Source organism: Chiloscyllium punctatum, chromosome 17 (assembly GCF_047496795.1).
Source record: "Chiloscyllium punctatum isolate Juve2018m chromosome 17, sChiPun1.3, whole genome shotgun sequence".
Taxonomy (NCBI): domain Eukaryota; kingdom Metazoa; phylum Chordata; class Chondrichthyes; order Orectolobiformes; family Hemiscylliidae; genus Chiloscyllium; species Chiloscyllium punctatum.
In genome coordinates, this window is record NC_092755.1 from 95,107,081 (window position 1) to 95,126,388 (window position 19,308).

At 40.4% G+C, this 19,308-nt stretch overlaps 1 protein-coding gene across 4 annotated transcripts in view; it reads left to right on the forward strand.

Annotated features, from left to right (window-relative positions):
* inpp5jb (inositol polyphosphate-5-phosphatase Jb) overlaps positions 1-19,308 on the forward strand; it is an 86,412-nt gene that overhangs the window by 16,183 nt on the left and 50,921 nt on the right. For all 4 annotated transcript variants that reach the window (XM_072587989.1, XM_072587988.1, XM_072587991.1 and 1 more), the window contains exon 3: positions 7,985-8,092. In XM_072587989.1, coding sequence (XP_072444090.1) covers positions 7,985-8,092 — 108 coding nt within the window. The remainder of the gene's footprint in view (positions 1-7,984; positions 8,093-19,308) is intronic.

The window sequence follows — 19,308 nt, forward strand, 5'->3', positions numbered from 1 at the left end:
CACCAAACATCAACAAAAGAGACTTTTTATTAGACCATTTGTTTGAAAGAAGAGTACAAGAAAACACAAACCATTTTTGTGTATTATGAGCCATTTTGTATGTTCTTGATCAGAAAGTAGCTAGCTTTCATGTTCAACATTCTGAGATTTCTTCCAGCTTTTCCAGAGTGATACAGAAATTTAAGAATTATTAGATGCTGGAAAAGGCGACTTAGATAAGTAAACTGGCCTATTTAACTTGCCTCAGCCTCACCTTCTCACTATACCTGTTCCAGAAAAAACAATAAAGAACTGAATGCTGGGGATCTGAAACAAACAGAAGCAGAAATTGCTGATGAAGCTCAGCAGGTCTGGCAGAATCTATGGAGAGAAAGGAGAGTTAATGTTTCAAGTGCAGTGACTCTCTCTCAGAAGTCTGAAGAAAGGTCATTGAACTCGAAACATTAACTCTGTTTTCTCTCCAAAGATGCTGCCAGACTTGCTGTGTTTCTCCAGCAATTTTTGATTTTGTTTGTTAAATATGTATATGTAAGCAGATTAATGATAGTAGAAATCTAACATAAGCAAATGTAAAGATCACCCAATTTAAGTGAAAATGGATGACAGTGGTAATTAATATTGAAATGGGAGAAAATGGTTTGGGAATCTTATTTATTTGGTTTCCAATGTACACAGCCATTGCAGAGCAGCAAACAATAACAAAATAAATACAAACCTATACGATGAAAACAGTAAAATACAGATCAGCAACTATCAAAATCAAATCTGACTTTGTTCCAGTCTGAACACGTTTGCATAGTTTCCAGTTCTGGTTTCTGAGATACAGTGCCGATAGCAAGAACAGGCTGTTCCTTGTGAATAATTATTAAAAGCCTGCATCGTGGAGAAAAAAAATTAAGAAAAAAGGAGATGGTGTGGATGGATGATTGCAGAGAAGTAATACATAGAAAACCCCAGAGACCTGCTTAAGGGCAATCAGTGAGAATAAAACAAGGGGAGCAGGTAAAACTGATACAACACAAATTATATCAGCAAATTTTCTTCACACGAGCTGTGACTAATACATTTGAATAAAGCTCCAGATAGAATAGATTCAAAATTTTGGAATTATTTAACAAGTGATGGTGTGCCACGATATGGACAATGAAGAACTTTCCAAAAGAAGTTGGGTTATTAGCATCCCTTATTCACAATGATTTTGTGATATGCAGCTTGAGAGAATTGACTGTTGTCATCTGACTTCTGGACTTGCATGCAATGGGTTCCTTTTGAGCAATGTGCTGTGTCCTGTGAAATAAATTGAGAGATACCAATGAGGGATGATTATAGGGTTAGTAAAGGAAAGATCTGTCAGATAATGAAAGTAATTTTTATACATTCATGGATGAGACTGACATGTATTGCTCACCGCTAATTGATTTTGAGAAGATAGTGATGAGCTGACTTCTTGCACTGCCACAGTCCTGGGGGTGTAGGGACACCCTGGAGCGGTTAGGAAGAGATTTCCAAAATGTAATCACACGACAGTGAAGGAATGGCACTATAGCTCCAAATCAGGACAGTGTGTGGCTTGGAGGGGAACTTGCAGGTGATGGTGTTCCAATATATTTGTTGCCTTTGACCTTCTAGGTGGCAGTGTTTGTAATGTTGAAGGATACTGGTTGAGTTGTTGTTTGCTTCTTGTAGTTGATACAAACTGCTGCAACTGACTGTTGGTGCTGACGGGACTGAATGTTGAAAGTGTTGGATTTGTCTTTAATCAAGTAAGGTGCTTTTTTCTGGATGGTGTTGAGCTTCCGAGTTGTTGTTTGAGCTGCAACCATTCATACAAGTGGAAAATATTTCATCATTCTCCTCAATTCTCTGTTTATGTGGCAGGTACACTGGGCAGAACAGGAGAGGAGTCACTTGTCCTAGAATTCCAAAATCTGACCTAGCTTTGTAGCCACTATATTTATATGGCTCATTTATGCTACAATTAAATGCTGAGGGACAGTGGTTGGATTCATTCTCATTGGATCCGGTCATTGCATGTATGTGGCATGAATGTTACTCGACACATATCAGCCCAAATGTGGAAGTTGTATAGATCTTGTTGCAAATACACATGGGCTGCTTCAGAATTGAGGAGTTATGAATGGTGCTGACCTCCCAAAATGCATCACTTCATACTTGTCTGGATTAAACTCCATCTGCCATTTCTCTGCCCAAATTTCCAACTGATCTATATCTCCTTTGACAACCTTCCTCACTACCCACATTTACACCAATTTTTGTGTTGTCTACAAACTTACCATTAAGACCACCTACATTTTCATCCAAATCATTGATAAATGCTATAAGCAAGAGGTCCCAGCACTGATCTTTGCGGAACACCACTGGTGACAGAACTCCAGTCTGAAAAACAGCTCTGCACAACTACACTTTGTCATCTATACCCAAGCCATCAAACCTATCAACTCACCATGGATCTCATCTTCTGAATAAACCTATCATAAGTAACCTTGTCAAATGCTTTAGGAAAGTGCATGTAGACAACATCCACTTCCTTATCCTCATCAATCATTTTTGTCACTTCCTCAGAAAACTCAATCAGATTTGTGAGACAAGACTTCCCCTGCACAAAGCCATGCTGACTGTTCCTAATAAGTCAATTTTTCTCCAAATGCAAGTAAATTCTGCCCTTAAGAATCTTCTCCAATAATTTCCTGACCACTGATATGAAGTGACACTTGTGATCTTCACTCCCGTGTGACCTGGCTGAGTGAGATACTGTAGATTGACCTGAAAGGTAGAGTTGTCAACAAACCCTGAGTGTCTTCAGGAGAGGAATGGAGAAAATAGAAAGCTGATTTGCTGTCATTGTAATGTTGTCTTTTAGTTACACCACTGAACTAACCAGTTTCACATTAACCAGTCTCTGCAAATGTTATGCAAATGTTATTCCCTTGCTGTAAAATGAGGTGAGTGTTCATTGCAAAGACGGAGGTTAAAGACTAGCTAAAGATTGGAAATGATTGCTAACAATGCATAACAAAGGCAGGTCTAAATTAGCTATTATTGTGATCTGAGTGTCGATTATACCTAACTAATAACAAAAATGGAAGCTACCATTAAATTGCTGGTCACCTGGAATGAATGAGACAATGACCATCTCTCAGCTTCATGTGGAGAAAATTCCAGCAGTGATGTTTTAAGAAGGAGCAAACCTCATGTCAATGGCAACATGTTTTTTATATTTTGAAAATATACTTTATTCATAAAAGTATATACATATGTAGTCACTGAAGCAGTTTGGTTCTGTACAGTAACATGTGAAAAAACAAACAACATGTTGTGCTGCAGTTATTGGTATTTGAGATATCATGAGGTCTCGCAGCTGCTGGGATGTGTCTCGGTCTCTGTTTTGCAAGTCCCAGTGATAAAGTGTTGTCTCTTTCAAACTGGGAGAACTGCTTTATTGCTAGCCCTCCATCTGAGTTTTTAATCCTGTGGTCAATTCCAATATCAACAATGCAGAAAGAAGGCAAATTGAAGAGGAGGAGGAGGTGGCGACAGCTTGAGAACAGTTTGAGACAATTACTGACGTCATCTGAATTGTAGCCTCCTACTCAATGAGCTCCGTTTATATAATTTGCAGTGTCTGGAAACAACTTTGCGAATGAAATTAAATTGATGACGTCACTGAGGGGTGATTATAGGTTAACTAAGAAATTAATAGCTAGTTGTTTAGGTGAGAAGTTCGTGGGGCGTATTACTTTGTAATTTTCCTGACCTTGTTTAATCAAAGCTCCTCAGGGACTGGGGGAGTTTTCTATACAGAAGCCGCAGGTTACAATCTGTTCAGTGGTAAATTGGCACTGCTTTTGGAACACCTTTTTTCCTTTGTAGTGGAGCAACAGAATCTCTATTAACTAATGGTGTTTTTAATTGCTCACAGGTTAATTTCCTTCCGTGCACAAGGTTTCAGCAGTTCAATTTCCACCAAAGTTAAAAATCATACAACACCAGGTTATAGTCCAATAGATTTATTTGGAGGCACTAGCTTTCGAAGCACTGCTTCATCGTCAGGAGGTTGATAAAGAAGCAGTGCTTCAAAAACTAGTGCTTCCAAATAACTCTGTTGGACTATAACCTGGTGTTATATGATTTTTAACTTTGTCCAGCCAAGTCCAACTCCTCCAAATTAATTTCCATCAGTATGACTCTCCCCTGGTTAATGACTTCATCTGTCAGTTTTCATTCCTCGGCTCTTGAAGATGAAGCTTTCAGTCATGGTCTAGTTTAATGCACCTAGGAAGCCCAAGTAAAAAGAAAGACTTGGCATTCATGTAGCATTTTTCACCTCAGAATATCTCAAAATGCTTGAATCTAATCATTGTGTAAATGGCCGTTTTTAACATAGGTTTAGACATTAGTGGGTCATGTTGCCATGTGGATGATCTCAAGACAATTCTGTTCTGATCTTATGTATTTCTTTCATCCACTTTTGAGTTCAGTTTAACAAGCGGTGAACAAGACCCTAACTAATCCTAGTTTGTAAAGCTAAGCTTTAAGCAAAGCTAAACTAAACCAAGTTTATACAGCATCTTTACTACCAATCTGAGTGCAATCAACAGTGTTGCAACTAAGATAACCAGGCAGTGAAGGGCTGAACTAGAGCCCAGTCTTTACACACTGATAATTCTTTAACCAAAACATGTTCCTTCAAAACCAACAAACACTATTTCCATCTGCTTCCATATATAGAAACATAAATAAGTTTGAGTTACTGCCCAGTATCTGAATTCAATTAAGCACTCAATTAATATATAATTAACATTGAAGTCGTTATTGGACAAGCATATGGGCGCACATGGAATAGTGTAGGTTAGATGGGCTTCAGATTGGTATGACAGGTTGGCGCACATCGAGGGCCGAAGGGCCTGTACTGCTCTGTAATGTTCTATGTTCTATTGAGATTCATCAGTGTCCAGCACACGGGTGAGGAAATGAATGAAAAATGTTCACAATATTCTTGGGAAAGTGATGTACAATCACAGCTTGATTATTTCTTCTTCTGTCTTGGAAATTTCCAAGTAAGAAGTTGCGAATGGAGTAACTTACTATAATTGCAAAGAAACCTTCTGACTAAAACATGCTCAAAAAGACATTTATTTGAAGCTTACAATATGAAACTTACAGACACTCATTAATGTGAAGCTTACAATAAGAAATTGCATGAGAAGAGCCTTATATCCGGATCACCTTCAGTTAAGCAGAGCAAGCTGAGAGGAGAATTAATGGAGGTTAATTCAGAAGGTTTACATAGTGAATCTACTTGCTTTGATATGTCTTAGTTAAGTCTTTTTATTGGAAAAAAGTTACTCAATTGCAGTTAAGATTGAACAGAACAGCATGAGCTAACACTGTGAAACTGAAACATTGAGTGTGTTTGGTAGAATGTGAGCGTCAAATGGTGGCCCTGAAACTAAAATTAAATATTTGGATGTTGAACTAAGTGACAGAAATGAGTAAGCTGCAAGTCATTGCAAAACTGAAACCTCCTGAAAGTAGAGTCATTTTGAAAAAGGAATAAGAGAACATGAAACAGAAGAGGGATATTGGTTTATCAAGTCTTTTTTTTCCCATATGCACCACATGCAATCTACTCCATTATGGAATCCACCTACCTGTTTAATTTCTTTAGAGAAAGTTCTACATAAATACTCCCTGGTACCCAATGATTTTGAAGCAAAGCTCCAGAGTACTGGTCCATACCAACAGTACTGGCTGCTGTGTCACACACAACATTCCTTGCCCTCTATCTTCCTACCAACCATTCAAATAGACAGATGTAGTGGCCAGGTGAGGAGGGGTGATCAGCTCCTTTTTTTAAACCCATTTTTGGTCAGTTGTAATAAGTATTGTAAAAACTGTGTCTTCTTAAGTCTAATTTCTAATTGTGGCCTGAAATGAGAAAGAAAGAACTGTTTTAAAAATTAAGGATGGTAGGGGGATTGTTGCATGTTTGAAAGCAAATAACCTGACACATTGTTTGCACAGCTGCTGATCTAGCAGTAGTTGAAGTATAGTTTGCAGATAAGTTGGAGTGAAAGGGGTGCATACAAATGGAGCTTTGGTTGATACAAGTAGCTGATTGGTCTATGGGCTAGTAACTGGTTATTGATGACAAAGGCATTTTGCCTGTCAACAGCTATGTGATTGGTTCTCAGTTAGCTGAACGGCTTTGACCTGTGTAAAAGATAGTGAGAAACCTTTAGAGCCCCATCAACTCAGGAGCTCTCTCTGTTCTCAGCATTAAAAGCCACTTTAGGCCTGAAGAAAATCATTTTATTTTGCCTCTGGCAGTTAATTAATGAGTCAGAGACTTTTTTAAAAGCGACCCAGCCATGTTGTGCTTCTGGAAAACCAGAGGAAGCATCTGGAAAAAGAAGATCAAGAAGCACTCTCTGATCAGCACAAGAACGATCTTGGCAACTCTTGTGAGCAAGGATCATTGACCTGTCTTCCCAGTTTATCCCTCTGTCCATAAGCTGTAATTTAAGAACATAGAATATAGATCAGCATGGGAATAGGCCGCTTGGTCTACCATGTCTGTGCTGACCATGATGCCAGTGTAAACTAATCCCATCTACTGTGAGCACAGTCCATATCCCTGTATTCCCTACCTGTTCATTTTTTTTCTTTATCTCCCTGCTTATGTGTGTAATGAGGAGCTTATTAGGGAGTTCAAGTTTAATTATTGGTGTTATATATCTATAGGTCACAATTATTCACCCTGAGCTGGTGTCTGAATGCTTGTAATAAACAGTAATTTCTATTATATAGTGAAACCTGGTCTGTGCTTTCTGTCAATTTGGGTCTAAATGATGGGTTAAATGGAGAGATTTGTATATTTCAAAAAAATTAACTTCTGTGATTTCTCTGGGAATACTAGGGCCTGATTTCCAGTATGCTATCCCAGTGAAGTGCAATAATGTTCTTTTTAGTCATAACACTTCAATTCAAGTTGGTTTACCAATCAGAACTGGAGAGAAACCAGTTCCAAGGTTTTCTTGAATGAAAGAAAGTGGAATTTTATCACATTTTCAACATGAGGAGAAAAGGCAACATCGAATGCTTACATGAAATGCAGATAATAAGCTAAAAGGAAGAGGGGAGGAGTGTGTCTACAGAGACAGAAAGATACAGGAAGATACAGAATGGAGTTTTTAGAACCCACTGTGAAAGTAACACTTAAATCCCAACAATTTAGTTGTAGCGTTGCTTCCTCAGGAATATAGAAGTTCCTAGAAACCTAGATTTCTCAGTGAACAGTGGTTTTTCCAAGTTTCTTTTTCACTGGCATTGTTATTTCAAATTGGGCGAGAGAGCGAGAGAGAAGAGCTTTCAGTATTCCTGCTGTTATCAATCTGTGTTACTTTCTCACACCTTGTTTCTCAAAGCAACTGTATTATGGGTGAAAGCTACTGTATTAGGCTTCACTCACATTTTATCAATCTACCTCCTTTGACTTCATCAAATTGAACACTCTGCAGGTTTCATCTCTTTTCAGCTCCATATGTGAGTGTGAGTAAAACAAGAGCTGCAATGTTTTTGATATTTCACTGAGTTTCAGCATGTCTTGATTAAAATGGTAATTCTGATGCAGCCGTTTTCATATATTCCATATGAACGCTTGGACTTGTCAGCTGAGCACAAACCCAGTTTTGGTTAGGGGTGTCCTGTTTCAATTAAAACCATATTTCAGTCCATGTAAGACTCTAGGGTATTAAAGTCGATTGATGAAAAGTTGAATAATGGTAGTCCATTTTTATTCAGCGTGTAAGAGTATTTGAGTTCCTCAGTCTGCGCTGGTCCCATTGATCTCCAATCCCATTGATTCAGCAACACAATGAAAAATAATTTGACCTGAGCATGTTCAAGGTATTTTTCCAATGTTATGTTTTCTCCTTTAAAAATGTATTTCTAATTTTGACAGCATGCAAATCATCACATGGAATGTTGGCACTGCGGTTCCACCCGATGATGTTTCTTCACTTTTGGGTCTGAATTCAGTTGATGCAAGAATTGACATGTATGTCATTGGGTAAGTTAAGACTTTCCTTTGATTCAGGATTTGTGAATATCACAATTATTGACAGGGTGAATGATGTTGGTGGTAAGAAATGAAATACCTTTGTATTTGTATTTACTAACTCAATGCAACTTGGGTGTTGATGGCAAAACTTTTGTGGCTCAAGAGTTATCTTTCGATCCAGTGCATCTCATGGTGTCACACCTCAGTCCCAGGTTTGATTCTCAGCTTGTGCTGAGATATTTAATGACAGATGTCAGATGTTATAGTTGTCCTCAGTAGCTATCAACAAGAAGGAGAAATGTTTACCCAAGTTCCTGTTTGTCATGCTGTGCTCCAGGTGGAAAGGGGCAACGCAGGCAGTGACTGGTCTTGTAATGTCACTGGCCCAGTAATCCAGAGGTGTAGGCTCCTGATCTGGTAATATGAGTTCAGGTCCCACTGTTGCAGCTAGTGGAATTTAAATTCAATAATTAAAATCTTGAATTGAAAGCTATCTTGGTGATTATGACTATGAAACTAGCACTGATTGTTGTTAAAATGTGGAAGGAGAAAAAGGGAGGGATTGAGTGTGATGAAAATGATGCTCGCGTTCTTGCAGGTGTTTGAAAAGTGTAGAGATGTCCCAAGCGAGTGCGGAGGCAGCGGTGAGGTTGTGCAGGGTTACCAGTGTAGGACACTGGGAGGATAGGGTGATGGGAATGAGAACAAGTGAGGGAAGATGTTACAGACAGTAGTGAGAGTGGCATGAGCCTTGGGTAGGAGGTGGGTGCAGTAGCAGAGAGAGAGTTAGTGTGAGGTTTCAGAGAGAAGGTGGTGGCATTTATCCTGGTGGAGTGGAGAAGGTCACTGACCTTCTTACAGCACGGCTGGCCATTCTTCCACACCAGGGAGGTGGCATTGACCCAGACAGCAACCTCTGACCAGGCTGCAAGGGCCTGGGAGTATGTCCTCCTCTACCAGTTCTCTGGGAAAAGGACTCCAGTGCTCGACATCACCCCCTTGATCGGAGCCTCCAGGTTTCTGTCAGAGAGTTGCGATGCCCTCTTCCCTTCTCTGAAATCTTCAGAATGATAGTCCACCCCGAGCAGGGCAGCTTCGATATGCCAGTGTGCATTCTGGCACAGCAGCCTTTTAAAAATGGTATGGTCCCCAGTCTTTCGGGAGGTTATCCAGGAATGATGAGCTGTTTTGGGAATGGTGAGTGGTGGGATAAACCTCGAATCAAGTGAGAGGGGTGTTGTAGGGCTGGGACAGTTGGTTAATGAGGAGGTTTTCTAAAATACAGTGAGAGATCTTGTTCGGTTTTGTAGTGAGAAATCCTCCATAACAATCAACAAAACCGACATAAGATTCAGCACATTTGTTTCCTATATTCTGAAGTTCTGAAAATAAAGCCCAGGATTTTGTCTTAACCTGACCTGCCACCTTCAACAATTTGTGTACACATCACCCTGGGTACCTCTGCCACTGCACCCTCATGAGAATTGAATCCTTCATTTTTTATTGACTTTCCTGGTTCTTCCCACCAAAATGTATCACTTCACGTGTTGCTGCTAATGATACCATGCTTGGTTTTAAAAGTTGTCAGATTGTAATGGAAGAAAAGACTGAGCAAGATTGGAGTTCCACAGATTTGGGGTCCTGTAAATTTAATGATAAATCTCAATAACTCTCTTGGTCATTTGTCTGAATTGACATTTGAGAGTCCTCACTGTACACACTCTCGGCTTTTATTTCTGTAACAACAATTACTGCTCTTCAATACATTTGAGTTGCTTGTTAAATAAAAGCACCCTCCATTTTTGGGACTAATACAGTGAAGATGCAGGAAGAAACAAAAACCTGTGGATTGATACTTTTAGAGAGAAATTATACCCAGTCCTAGACTGGTTTGTGATGTAGATTACAAGCATCGTCATCCCAACAATTTGTATTCTTTATTATATCCATTAAACTACTAAATTAATAACTTTTACTTGTCTAGGATGCATACACTGTAGTCTAATTGAAGGGGTTCCCTCCTCTCTCAAATTTCTACGAAGATAATGTGGCGCTGTCTGATCCACTTTTTACAGTCTTTTTACAGTCAGCAATTAGGTTCTCGGATGGTTCCATTTCTCTCACAGGCTCAGGGACACTGAGATTAGCTGAAATTCTCCACTTGAGATCCATTAGCTCAGCACCAACAAAGAGCTGAATCCTAGACCCCCCTGCTGTAAAATGGTAGGTTCCTCTCCCAGTCTGCACTAATCCAATGTTGTGGGCAAGTGGAACACTACTTTCATTTCAGTATGAATCTGTCTTCAGAATAGCTGAAATTGTTTAGTGAGTGAGAGAATCAGCAAGTGATCAGGAATGAAATGCTTTTGTTCCGACATAAATAATGAGACAATGAGAGGGAGATTGAATCTGTCATAACATTTTGTTCATCAGTTTTGTTAATGAGGCGGAGACGGAAAAATACCAGCAATAGTCAGCAACTCAATTGGTGCTTGCATTAATTATTGATCAGGGTTCATTACAGTTGCTATGTCAGGAAGCAGGAGACCAGGGATATTATAGACACATATGAAGACAGGAAAAAGGAACAGGTATAGAGCAATCAGATCCTTGCGCCTGCTCTGCCACTCAGCTCGATCATGGCTGATTTTGTGCCTCAACACCATTTCCCTACACTATCCTCCATCCCTTGGCATCCATACTATTTAGTAAATTTCAGATTTTGCTTTGAATGTACTCTGACTGAGTCTCCATCCGTGGTAGAGAATTCCAAAGACCCACCGCCCTCTGAGTGAAGAAATCCCTTCTCATCTCAATCCCAAATGGGCTACCTCTTACTCTCTTCCAGGGTTCTCAATCCCCTCAGCCAGTGGTACCACCAGCGGAAGAGTCTGTAATGTTTTAAATTTTTTGGATACACTTCCAGTCACAGCTGACAATATCACACTTTGGATGCAGAAAGATCTGGTCCGAGCAAAACTGAGAAAGCTGGTGGTGCTGGGGGAAACCAAAGGGTTATCACAGCTAGAACTGAAACTTTCTGGACAGACCACATCTTAGTAGAGGACTGTATATTATTATGGGGAGCAAGAGTGATTGTCCTGAGCAAGGATCACTGCTGGAAACTGGCTGAAACCCACCAGGTTCATCCATGGGTTTAAAAGTGAAAATGTGGTGAGACGTTATGTCTGGTGGCCAGGATTGGATGCAGACATAGCTGCGTTTGTGGGGCAGTGCCCTGAGTGCCAACAAGGACAAAACTCATGGCCAGCAGCTCCCCCACATTCATGGGAATGGCTGGGTAAACCCTGGACTCGGTTGCACATTGACTATGCAGGTCCTTTCATGGGCTTAATGTTCCTAGTTATTGTAGATGCCCATTCAAAATGATTGGTCATTTGTCCATTTGTCAAATAAAGGACTGACATTAGAAAAACTGCGCACATCTTTTACAATACACAGACTCCCGGAAGTGTTGGTCACAGATAATAGGATATTGTTTACCAGCAGGGAATTTGAGTATTTCCTAAGGTTGAATGGCTTTTGGCATTTAGGGACTCTTCATATCATTCAGCATCCAATGGCCTAGCAGAAAGAGCAGCCCAAACATTGAAAGCAGGCTTGAAAAATCAGCCTACAGCTTTGCTAGAAACCAAACTTTGCTGGTTCCTAGTGACTATAGGACCACCCCTCATGCAACTACAGGGACAGCTCCAGCAGAGTTGCTAATGAGGCAAAGACTCTGCACCAGGTTAAATCTAATCTTCCTGGAGCTGGCGCGGGAGGGTGAAATGGCATCAGGAATGCCAATGCCAAACACGAGACTCCATTAAGCAGGAGAGACAGTTTACTTCAGGGGATGAAGTTTGGTGAAAGTACCACAGAAATGGCCGTACATGGGTAAGAGGCACAGTCGACGCGAGATCAGGCCCTGTGACGCATAAAGTTTGGGTCAGTGTGATGGTCCTGAACAAGCACATGGACCTTATGAAAGCTGCAAACTCACAAATGGTGCAGGAGCAGAACATGTCCTGCCCCACGGAACAGTTGGAAAGACTGTCCGAATCTGTGGGTTCTCCCTCTCTGTCAGCATTGAGGAGACCTCTGAATCTGAGATGGACACAGCGGATCTTGCATCATCGATGCCTTGCTGCAAGAAGAGAATGAACTTCCCCTGAGGTGCTCTGGGTGCAAGGGGCAAGCTCCTGTGCATTACACACCGCCTGTATCTGACACAGTGTCAGAGGAACTTGCCCCTTGCCCCACGATCGGCCCAAATACTAAAGTAAACGATTTCAGATTTTTCTATATTATATTGCATTCAATTCCTTAGCCTGGTTAAATTCTATTGACGCCTCTTCGCAACTCATGTTCCCATCTAATTTTGTGTCATCAGCAACCTTGGAAATATTATATTTCATCACCACATCCATATCATTGACATAGATTATGATCAGCTGGTTCCCAAGCATCAATCCTTGTGGTACCTCACTCTCGTCACAACACAAATTACAGACTTCTCAAAAACCTTTTTCTCAATACTTGAGGTATTTTTTACCGTGTTGAATAGTAGGGCTGGTTCTCTGAAGTGTGTTGGAAGAGTAGTGCTGATTGCAGCCTGTGTATTGAAATGAAACAAACTCCTATTGTACAAGATGTTTCTAATACATTAAGACACAGAATGCTTCATGCACTGGATGGTTAATATGGGGACAGGAAGCTGATTAACATACAAGATCCATTCAGTTAATCTCCATCCTGATGTGAATCTTGTCTGCCTACCAGACAAAGTCCTTTATACCGTGCACTGAAAATTACTAACATTCAGTGGAGGGTGAAGGATTTTCACTGTTGCATTTCTGTCATGACATGGCTAATTAAAATTCACTGATATGTATCAAATTTTGCCCACATTCGATTTGAGATCAAAGAACTTGAAATAAAATCGCTACAGACCCATGAGACAGATTTTGACCTTGTATGATAGTGTAATACAGGTAATAAACTGCCTGGATTGTATTCCTCCCAATGGGCTTGCTTGGGAATTAAATCTGAGCAAGATGTAAAATAGACAGTCAGTTTATTGTCAGCTCTTTGCTTAAACTACCTTCAACCATTGAGGCCTTCACCTTGGAGTTGGCTCCCTAAGCTTCTCTAACTCTCTCCATTCCTTTAAGACATGCCTTAAATTCTGCTTCCTTGATCAAACTGTCATGATATCGCCTTATGTGACTTGAGGCCAAATTCTGTTGAATTATACTGCAAAGAAGTGAATGGTTGACAATGTTAAAGGTGCTGTTCATTGTAAACAGTTGCTATTCTATCACATAAAGCCAAAATCCTTCCAAGTGAATTGTCATTGCTTGCTTCGTTGCTTCATTGACACTCTTCACCTTTATCATGTAGCCTCCTGTTATTGACCTGAGGCCCTGTATCCCTGGTTACACGCTCCTTCCACCTGTGTTTCCTAATCTTTATATAATAAGGAAACAGGCTCTTCAGCTCATCTGGAGCATCTGGTGTTCTGATCCAAACAAGACTCCTTTCATCAAGTCATTTAACCTTATCCGTATACCCTTCTTATCTCCATAACATTTTTATCTACCTTCCCCTTAAATGGATCTTTGATTTCCCCTTTTCTATGGGCCCACGAACAAGATTTTTATACAGTATTGGCTGCTGTCCAAAATTCAAAGCAGCTATTTGTCCTTTTCTTCCTGCTGGAGTTATGTATAAAATAAAACACTAATCTTTGATGTGGTTAAAAGGCAAACATCTAGGAACAAAAGGCTTTCCAGACACACTTTCTGCAAATGCATTGGCCCTTTAAGATACAGATGACTGGTGTGTGCTGCTTACATTCCAGTTTCTTGACTCTGCACTTTCAAATGAATTTTAAATGAAGTAATCACAGGTTTAATGCAACAGCTTAAATGCCCCGGAAACTGCTGTAAGCATTCTGAAAAATGGTTACTGACACATTTTATTTTCCCTATCCTTGGCAACAGCAGTATTCAAGACTGTAAAAGCCAGAGTACAACATTGGAAAATATTTTTAAATTATTTATTAATGTTGTTCAAAAAAACAATCAATTTTTTAGTAACAGGCAAAATAATGACATAATTTGTGGCTTAATTGTGTTGTCTGAACAAACTGCATTTAGCTTGACTGGGGGCTGATATGGTCTTTAAGAGTGCTTCGGGTTGTTTAGAAAATGGTGATGTAGTTGTATCTATTTTGTCCCTGTCCCTTTCCCCGCACCCACCTGAATAACTCACAGATCATTGTACTCATTTTCTTCTGTTGTCGTTGACAAAGCTGGATGTATCAGATTTTCTTTCATGACTGACATCCAACAAAGCTCATCTTTCTATCTCTCAGAGGAGTCTCTTTCAGAGCCCAGTCACTGCAGTGTTCCTTCAACAGCTTAACCCTGTAGTGCTGTCATGATGCAGCCATTAAGATGTGTACATCCATCACTGTTACAAAGTAGCAGCATTTTTTTCTGGTGTGTATGCCAAGCTATATGAGCCTGCACAATACATCAGGATGGTTTCTGCAACCTATCTCTGTGCTGTGCCCACATGAACAGGGGTAAATAAGGGTGTGAAGGTAAGTGCAGGGGTTCACTGCACTTATTCAATTCTCCCATGTGTGAATTTAGGAAGGAAGAGAAAAGGACAAAGAAAATCTGTTTCTCCAAAGGTAGGCATTGCAATTGGACCATATTTTGCAGGGAATGAGCAGGGCTACATTTAAATGACTGCTTTCTCCTGCAGCTGACCTGCTCCCCTATTTTGAACAGGGTAAAATATTAGTATCCTTTCAGGATCACTAGAAACCATTGAATACGATTGAGTTCGAACACCGAGAATGCTGGAGAAACTCAAGCAGGTCTGGCAGCATCTGTGGAGGGGGAAACAGAGTTAACGTTTTGAGTCTGGTATAACCCTTCTTCAGATCTGAAAGGAAGTTGGATCCAGACATGGAGCAGGACAAGAGTAGGTCAGGGTGCGATCATGGGCTGAGTGGTGAGAATCGATTTGCTGATGATGATAATTTCAGTGAGAACCTCAGTAACAGGAACAGCAAATCAATAACATGAATGATTAATTGATGCATCCATTTTTTTTAGACTGAGATGAAGCACAGTTATATAATTTTTATATTAACAGGGTTTTTTTGCATTTTTTCAAAATGAAACTATTTGATCACATGCAGAAACAAATCACGTGATAACCATCAGCTTCAGGAAGTATGGGATACAGGGAGATTTGGCTATCTGGATTCAGAATTGGATGGCTGACAGAAGGCAGAGTGTGGTTGTTGATGGAAAGTATTCTGCCTGGAGGTCAGTGTTGAGTGGGGTCCCGCAGGGCTCTGCTCTTGGATCTCTGCTCTTTGTAGTTTTTATAAATGACATGGAAGAGGAGGTTGAGGGGTGGGTTGGTAAATTTGCAGATGACACAAAGGTTAGAGGTGCCATCGATAGTATCGAGGGCTACTGCAGGCTGCAGCGTGACATAGACAGGATGCAGAACTGGGCTGAGAAATGGCAGATGGAGTTCAACCTGGATAACTGCGAAGTGATGCATTTTGGAAGGTCAAACTCAAATGCTGAATATAGATTAAAGACAGGATTCTTGGCAGTGTGGAGGAACAGAGGGATCTGGGTGTTCAAGTACATAGATCCCTCAAAGTTGCCACCCAAGTGGATAGGGTTGTTAAGAAAGCATATGGTGTTTTGGCTTTCATTAATGGGGGATCGAGTTTAAGAGCCGCGAGGTTTTGCTACAGCTATACAAGTCCCTAGTGAGACCACACTTGTGTCCAGTTCTGGTTGCCTTACTATAGGAAAGATACAGAGGCTTTGAAGAGGGTGCAAAGAAGGTTTACCAGGATGCTGCCTGAACTGGAGGGCTTGCCTTATGGAGAATGGTTGAATAAGCTCAGGTCTTTCTCTCTGGAGAGAAGGAGGAGACCTGATTGAGGTATACAAGATAATGAGTGGAATAGATAGAGTCAATAGCCAGAGACTTTTCCCCAGGGCAGGATTGACTGGTACGAGGACTCATAGTTTGAAGATACTAGGAGGAAGATATAAAGGAGACGTCAGAGGTAGGTTCTTTACGCAGAGAGTGGTGAATGCATGGAGTGCGTTGCCAGCGGTGGTGATGGGACCAGAGTCATTAGGGACACTTAAACAACTCTGGACATGCATATGGACAGCAGTGAGTTGAGGGGTGTGTAGGGTTAAGTTATTATATTTTGCATTAGGATTAAACCTCGGCACAACGTCTGGGCCAAAGAGCCTGTTCTGTGCTGTACTTTTCTATGTTCTATGTTCTAACTGTTCAGGTTGTGCTTATTCTGCTGTAACTTCCTGCTCACAGTTTCTCCTTAGATTCCAATCTTGGTTCTTGAGTTTATTTAAAAATTCAAAACTTGTACAAAATCCAAAATAAAACAATGTTTGTAAGTGAAAGTATAATCTGCAAAATATTTCTACAAGTGCAATTGTAAACGTTTAAGTGAATAAATACATGGAGTTACTTTGACATTTTATAATATTATACCAGAGTTGGCATTCACTTCTCCAGGAAGCTTCATTTGACAGCTGAATGAAGACATTGCCATGTCAGTGCTGCTGATCAGGATGAAAACTAGATGAAAACAGAGAAAGCCATGACTTGCCTCATACCAATACCATACATACCAGTTTGTCACTTCTGGGGTTCAGTCCTAAGTTAGAGGATTTATTGATTGTCAACAGTAAAGATACACACATTCTGAGAGTCCTGAGCATTGACTTAATCAAGGGCCACTTTTAAAAAACCCACAGTGAAGTGTTATGTGCTATACATCTATTGATTGCTCACTTGGTAAACCAACGTAAAGCTGAACTGTATTTACCATGAGGTCCCCAGTTTGGTTCTTGTCTCAGGCTAAGTTAGCTTATCTAAGCATGCATTACGACAACTTTATCAGAATGAGCTTTCGCCTTCCTGGCCTTGAGATCACTTTGATCACATTGCTGCTGAAAAGCACAGGTGTGTGAATAGGATAACATTTGGCAGCAGTACCAGAAAAGCAGGGTTTTTATCTGTGATGCTAGTAACCTGAAACTCATTTAATTACGTAATCATTTGCAAGTTAGTATGCAAATAATTCGCAATTAACCCTTGATGTAGCACACTGATCTGTGGAGAATATGTGGGAAAATGACATATTTTCACCCCAGTATATGGACAGAACAGAAAGAGGCCATTCTGGCTCTTGAACCTGTTCCACCATTTTGTGAGATCATGGCTAATCTGTATCGTAATTCCACCCTCTTCCTTCGCTAGCAAAAAAAGCTCATTTAAAGTTAATAATTCAGTTCGCATTTATGTTTCTGTGTTGTGAAGACAGTTTCCCACAGTTGTTGGTGAGTAGGAGTATCAATGCCTGCTTGGCGAATATTCATGAGGCCAATCAATCTATTCTGTCTCTCGAGCAGTAGTCAATAAACGTTGATCAGGAACAAGAGTTCGCAGGATATCCATTCCCTGCACTCTCCACTCTCACAAGAATACAACTGTTCAGAGATATTGTCAAAACTATTGCTGTGGGTCAGTTCAGCAAAAGAATAGGTTGCAATGGATCCATCCTGTCTTCATGATTTAGTACAAATAAATTGCAGACTAAGAAACTGTAACAGCTGATGTTTGTGAATTTTTGTGCCTCTCATGATGAGTCTAAGGTCTTCCTTCAACAATGGATTTAGATATTTTATTTAGAGCTGGGTTCATTGCTTCTTCTGTATAGCTGTATATGAGGTGGTTAACAGTTAGAGTGACATAGGTCTCATCAAAATACCTCATGGGAGAGAGTTCCCACTTTGTCCAAATTTTTATGACTTTTTTTGGCATGACCCAGCTTTCATCCTGATGAAAGGTTCTGACCTGAAATGTCGACTCCCTTTCTCCTCTGAAATGGCTTGACCTGCTGTGCTCTTTTCAGCTCCACTCTATATCTACTCTGGCCTTGGATTCCTGAAGAAGGGCTCATGCCCGAAACATCGATTCTCCTGCTCCTTGGATGCTGCCTGACCTGCTGCGCTTTTCCAGCAGCACATTTTTCACCTTGGATTCGGGTAAAGGTTCCTTATCTGAGCCACCCCTATCTGTGGAGGAAGTTTCTTTCTACCTGTCATGTAAGGTCCTTTAAAAATCACAATCAAATCACACCAAAATCTTTTGTGCTTCGGAAAAAACAAACCTGACTTATATGTCAAATGTAAAATACCACAGATGCTGGAAATCTGAAACAAAATGCAGAAAATGGTGTGAAGTACTCAGCAGTTCTAGCAGCACCTGTGGAGAAAGAAATGTGTGGACAATGTGTCTAAAGGAAACATGGATGACAGAGCCATGGACAGCTGCTATCTGACATCGAAAACGAGAGTAAAATTGAAACCTGCAAAGTTAGAGGGCATAGGTTTAGGGTGAGAGGGGAAAGATATAAAAGAGACCTAAGGGGCAACTTTTTCACGCAGAGGGTGGTACGGGTATGGAATGAGCTGCCAGAGGATGTGGTGGAGGCTGGTACAATTGCAACATTTAAGAGGCATTTGGATGGGTATATGAATAGGAAGGGTTTGGAGGGATATGGGCTGGGTGCTGGCAGGTGGGACTAGATTGGGTTGGGATATCTGATCGGCATGGACAGGTTGGACCGAAGGGTCTGTTTCCATGCTGTACATCTCTGTGACTTTATAAAGAAGCAGTATGGAGGCATAAATTATGAAAGATATCAGTACATTTAATAATCCTTCAGGCTTATCTCTGTTGCCCTCTCCACAGAGAGACAGATCTGCTGAATATTTCCAATGTTATCTATTTGTACTTTTCAGATTTCCATCCTCCACAGTAATGCACTTTCCTTTCTATTGTGACTCTTTTTAAACAAAATTGATGGTTTTAACAGAGGTTAGGCTCCACTATGTTGCTGGGTTAATCCACAGTTGTTAACACAGAGATAAATTGTTGTCATGGTTAAAACAGTCTTTCTTAACTAATTCTGGATGTAGTTTGACATAACAAAAAAAAAACACAGCCAGGACAAAGATTCTCCAATTGGAATCCAAAAACAAGGACTGCATTCATTTAGTAACTAAAGTATGTAACAGATCATTACTCCAACGTGAAGTGATTCTGCCAGATTTGGAGCTAAGGTAGATATT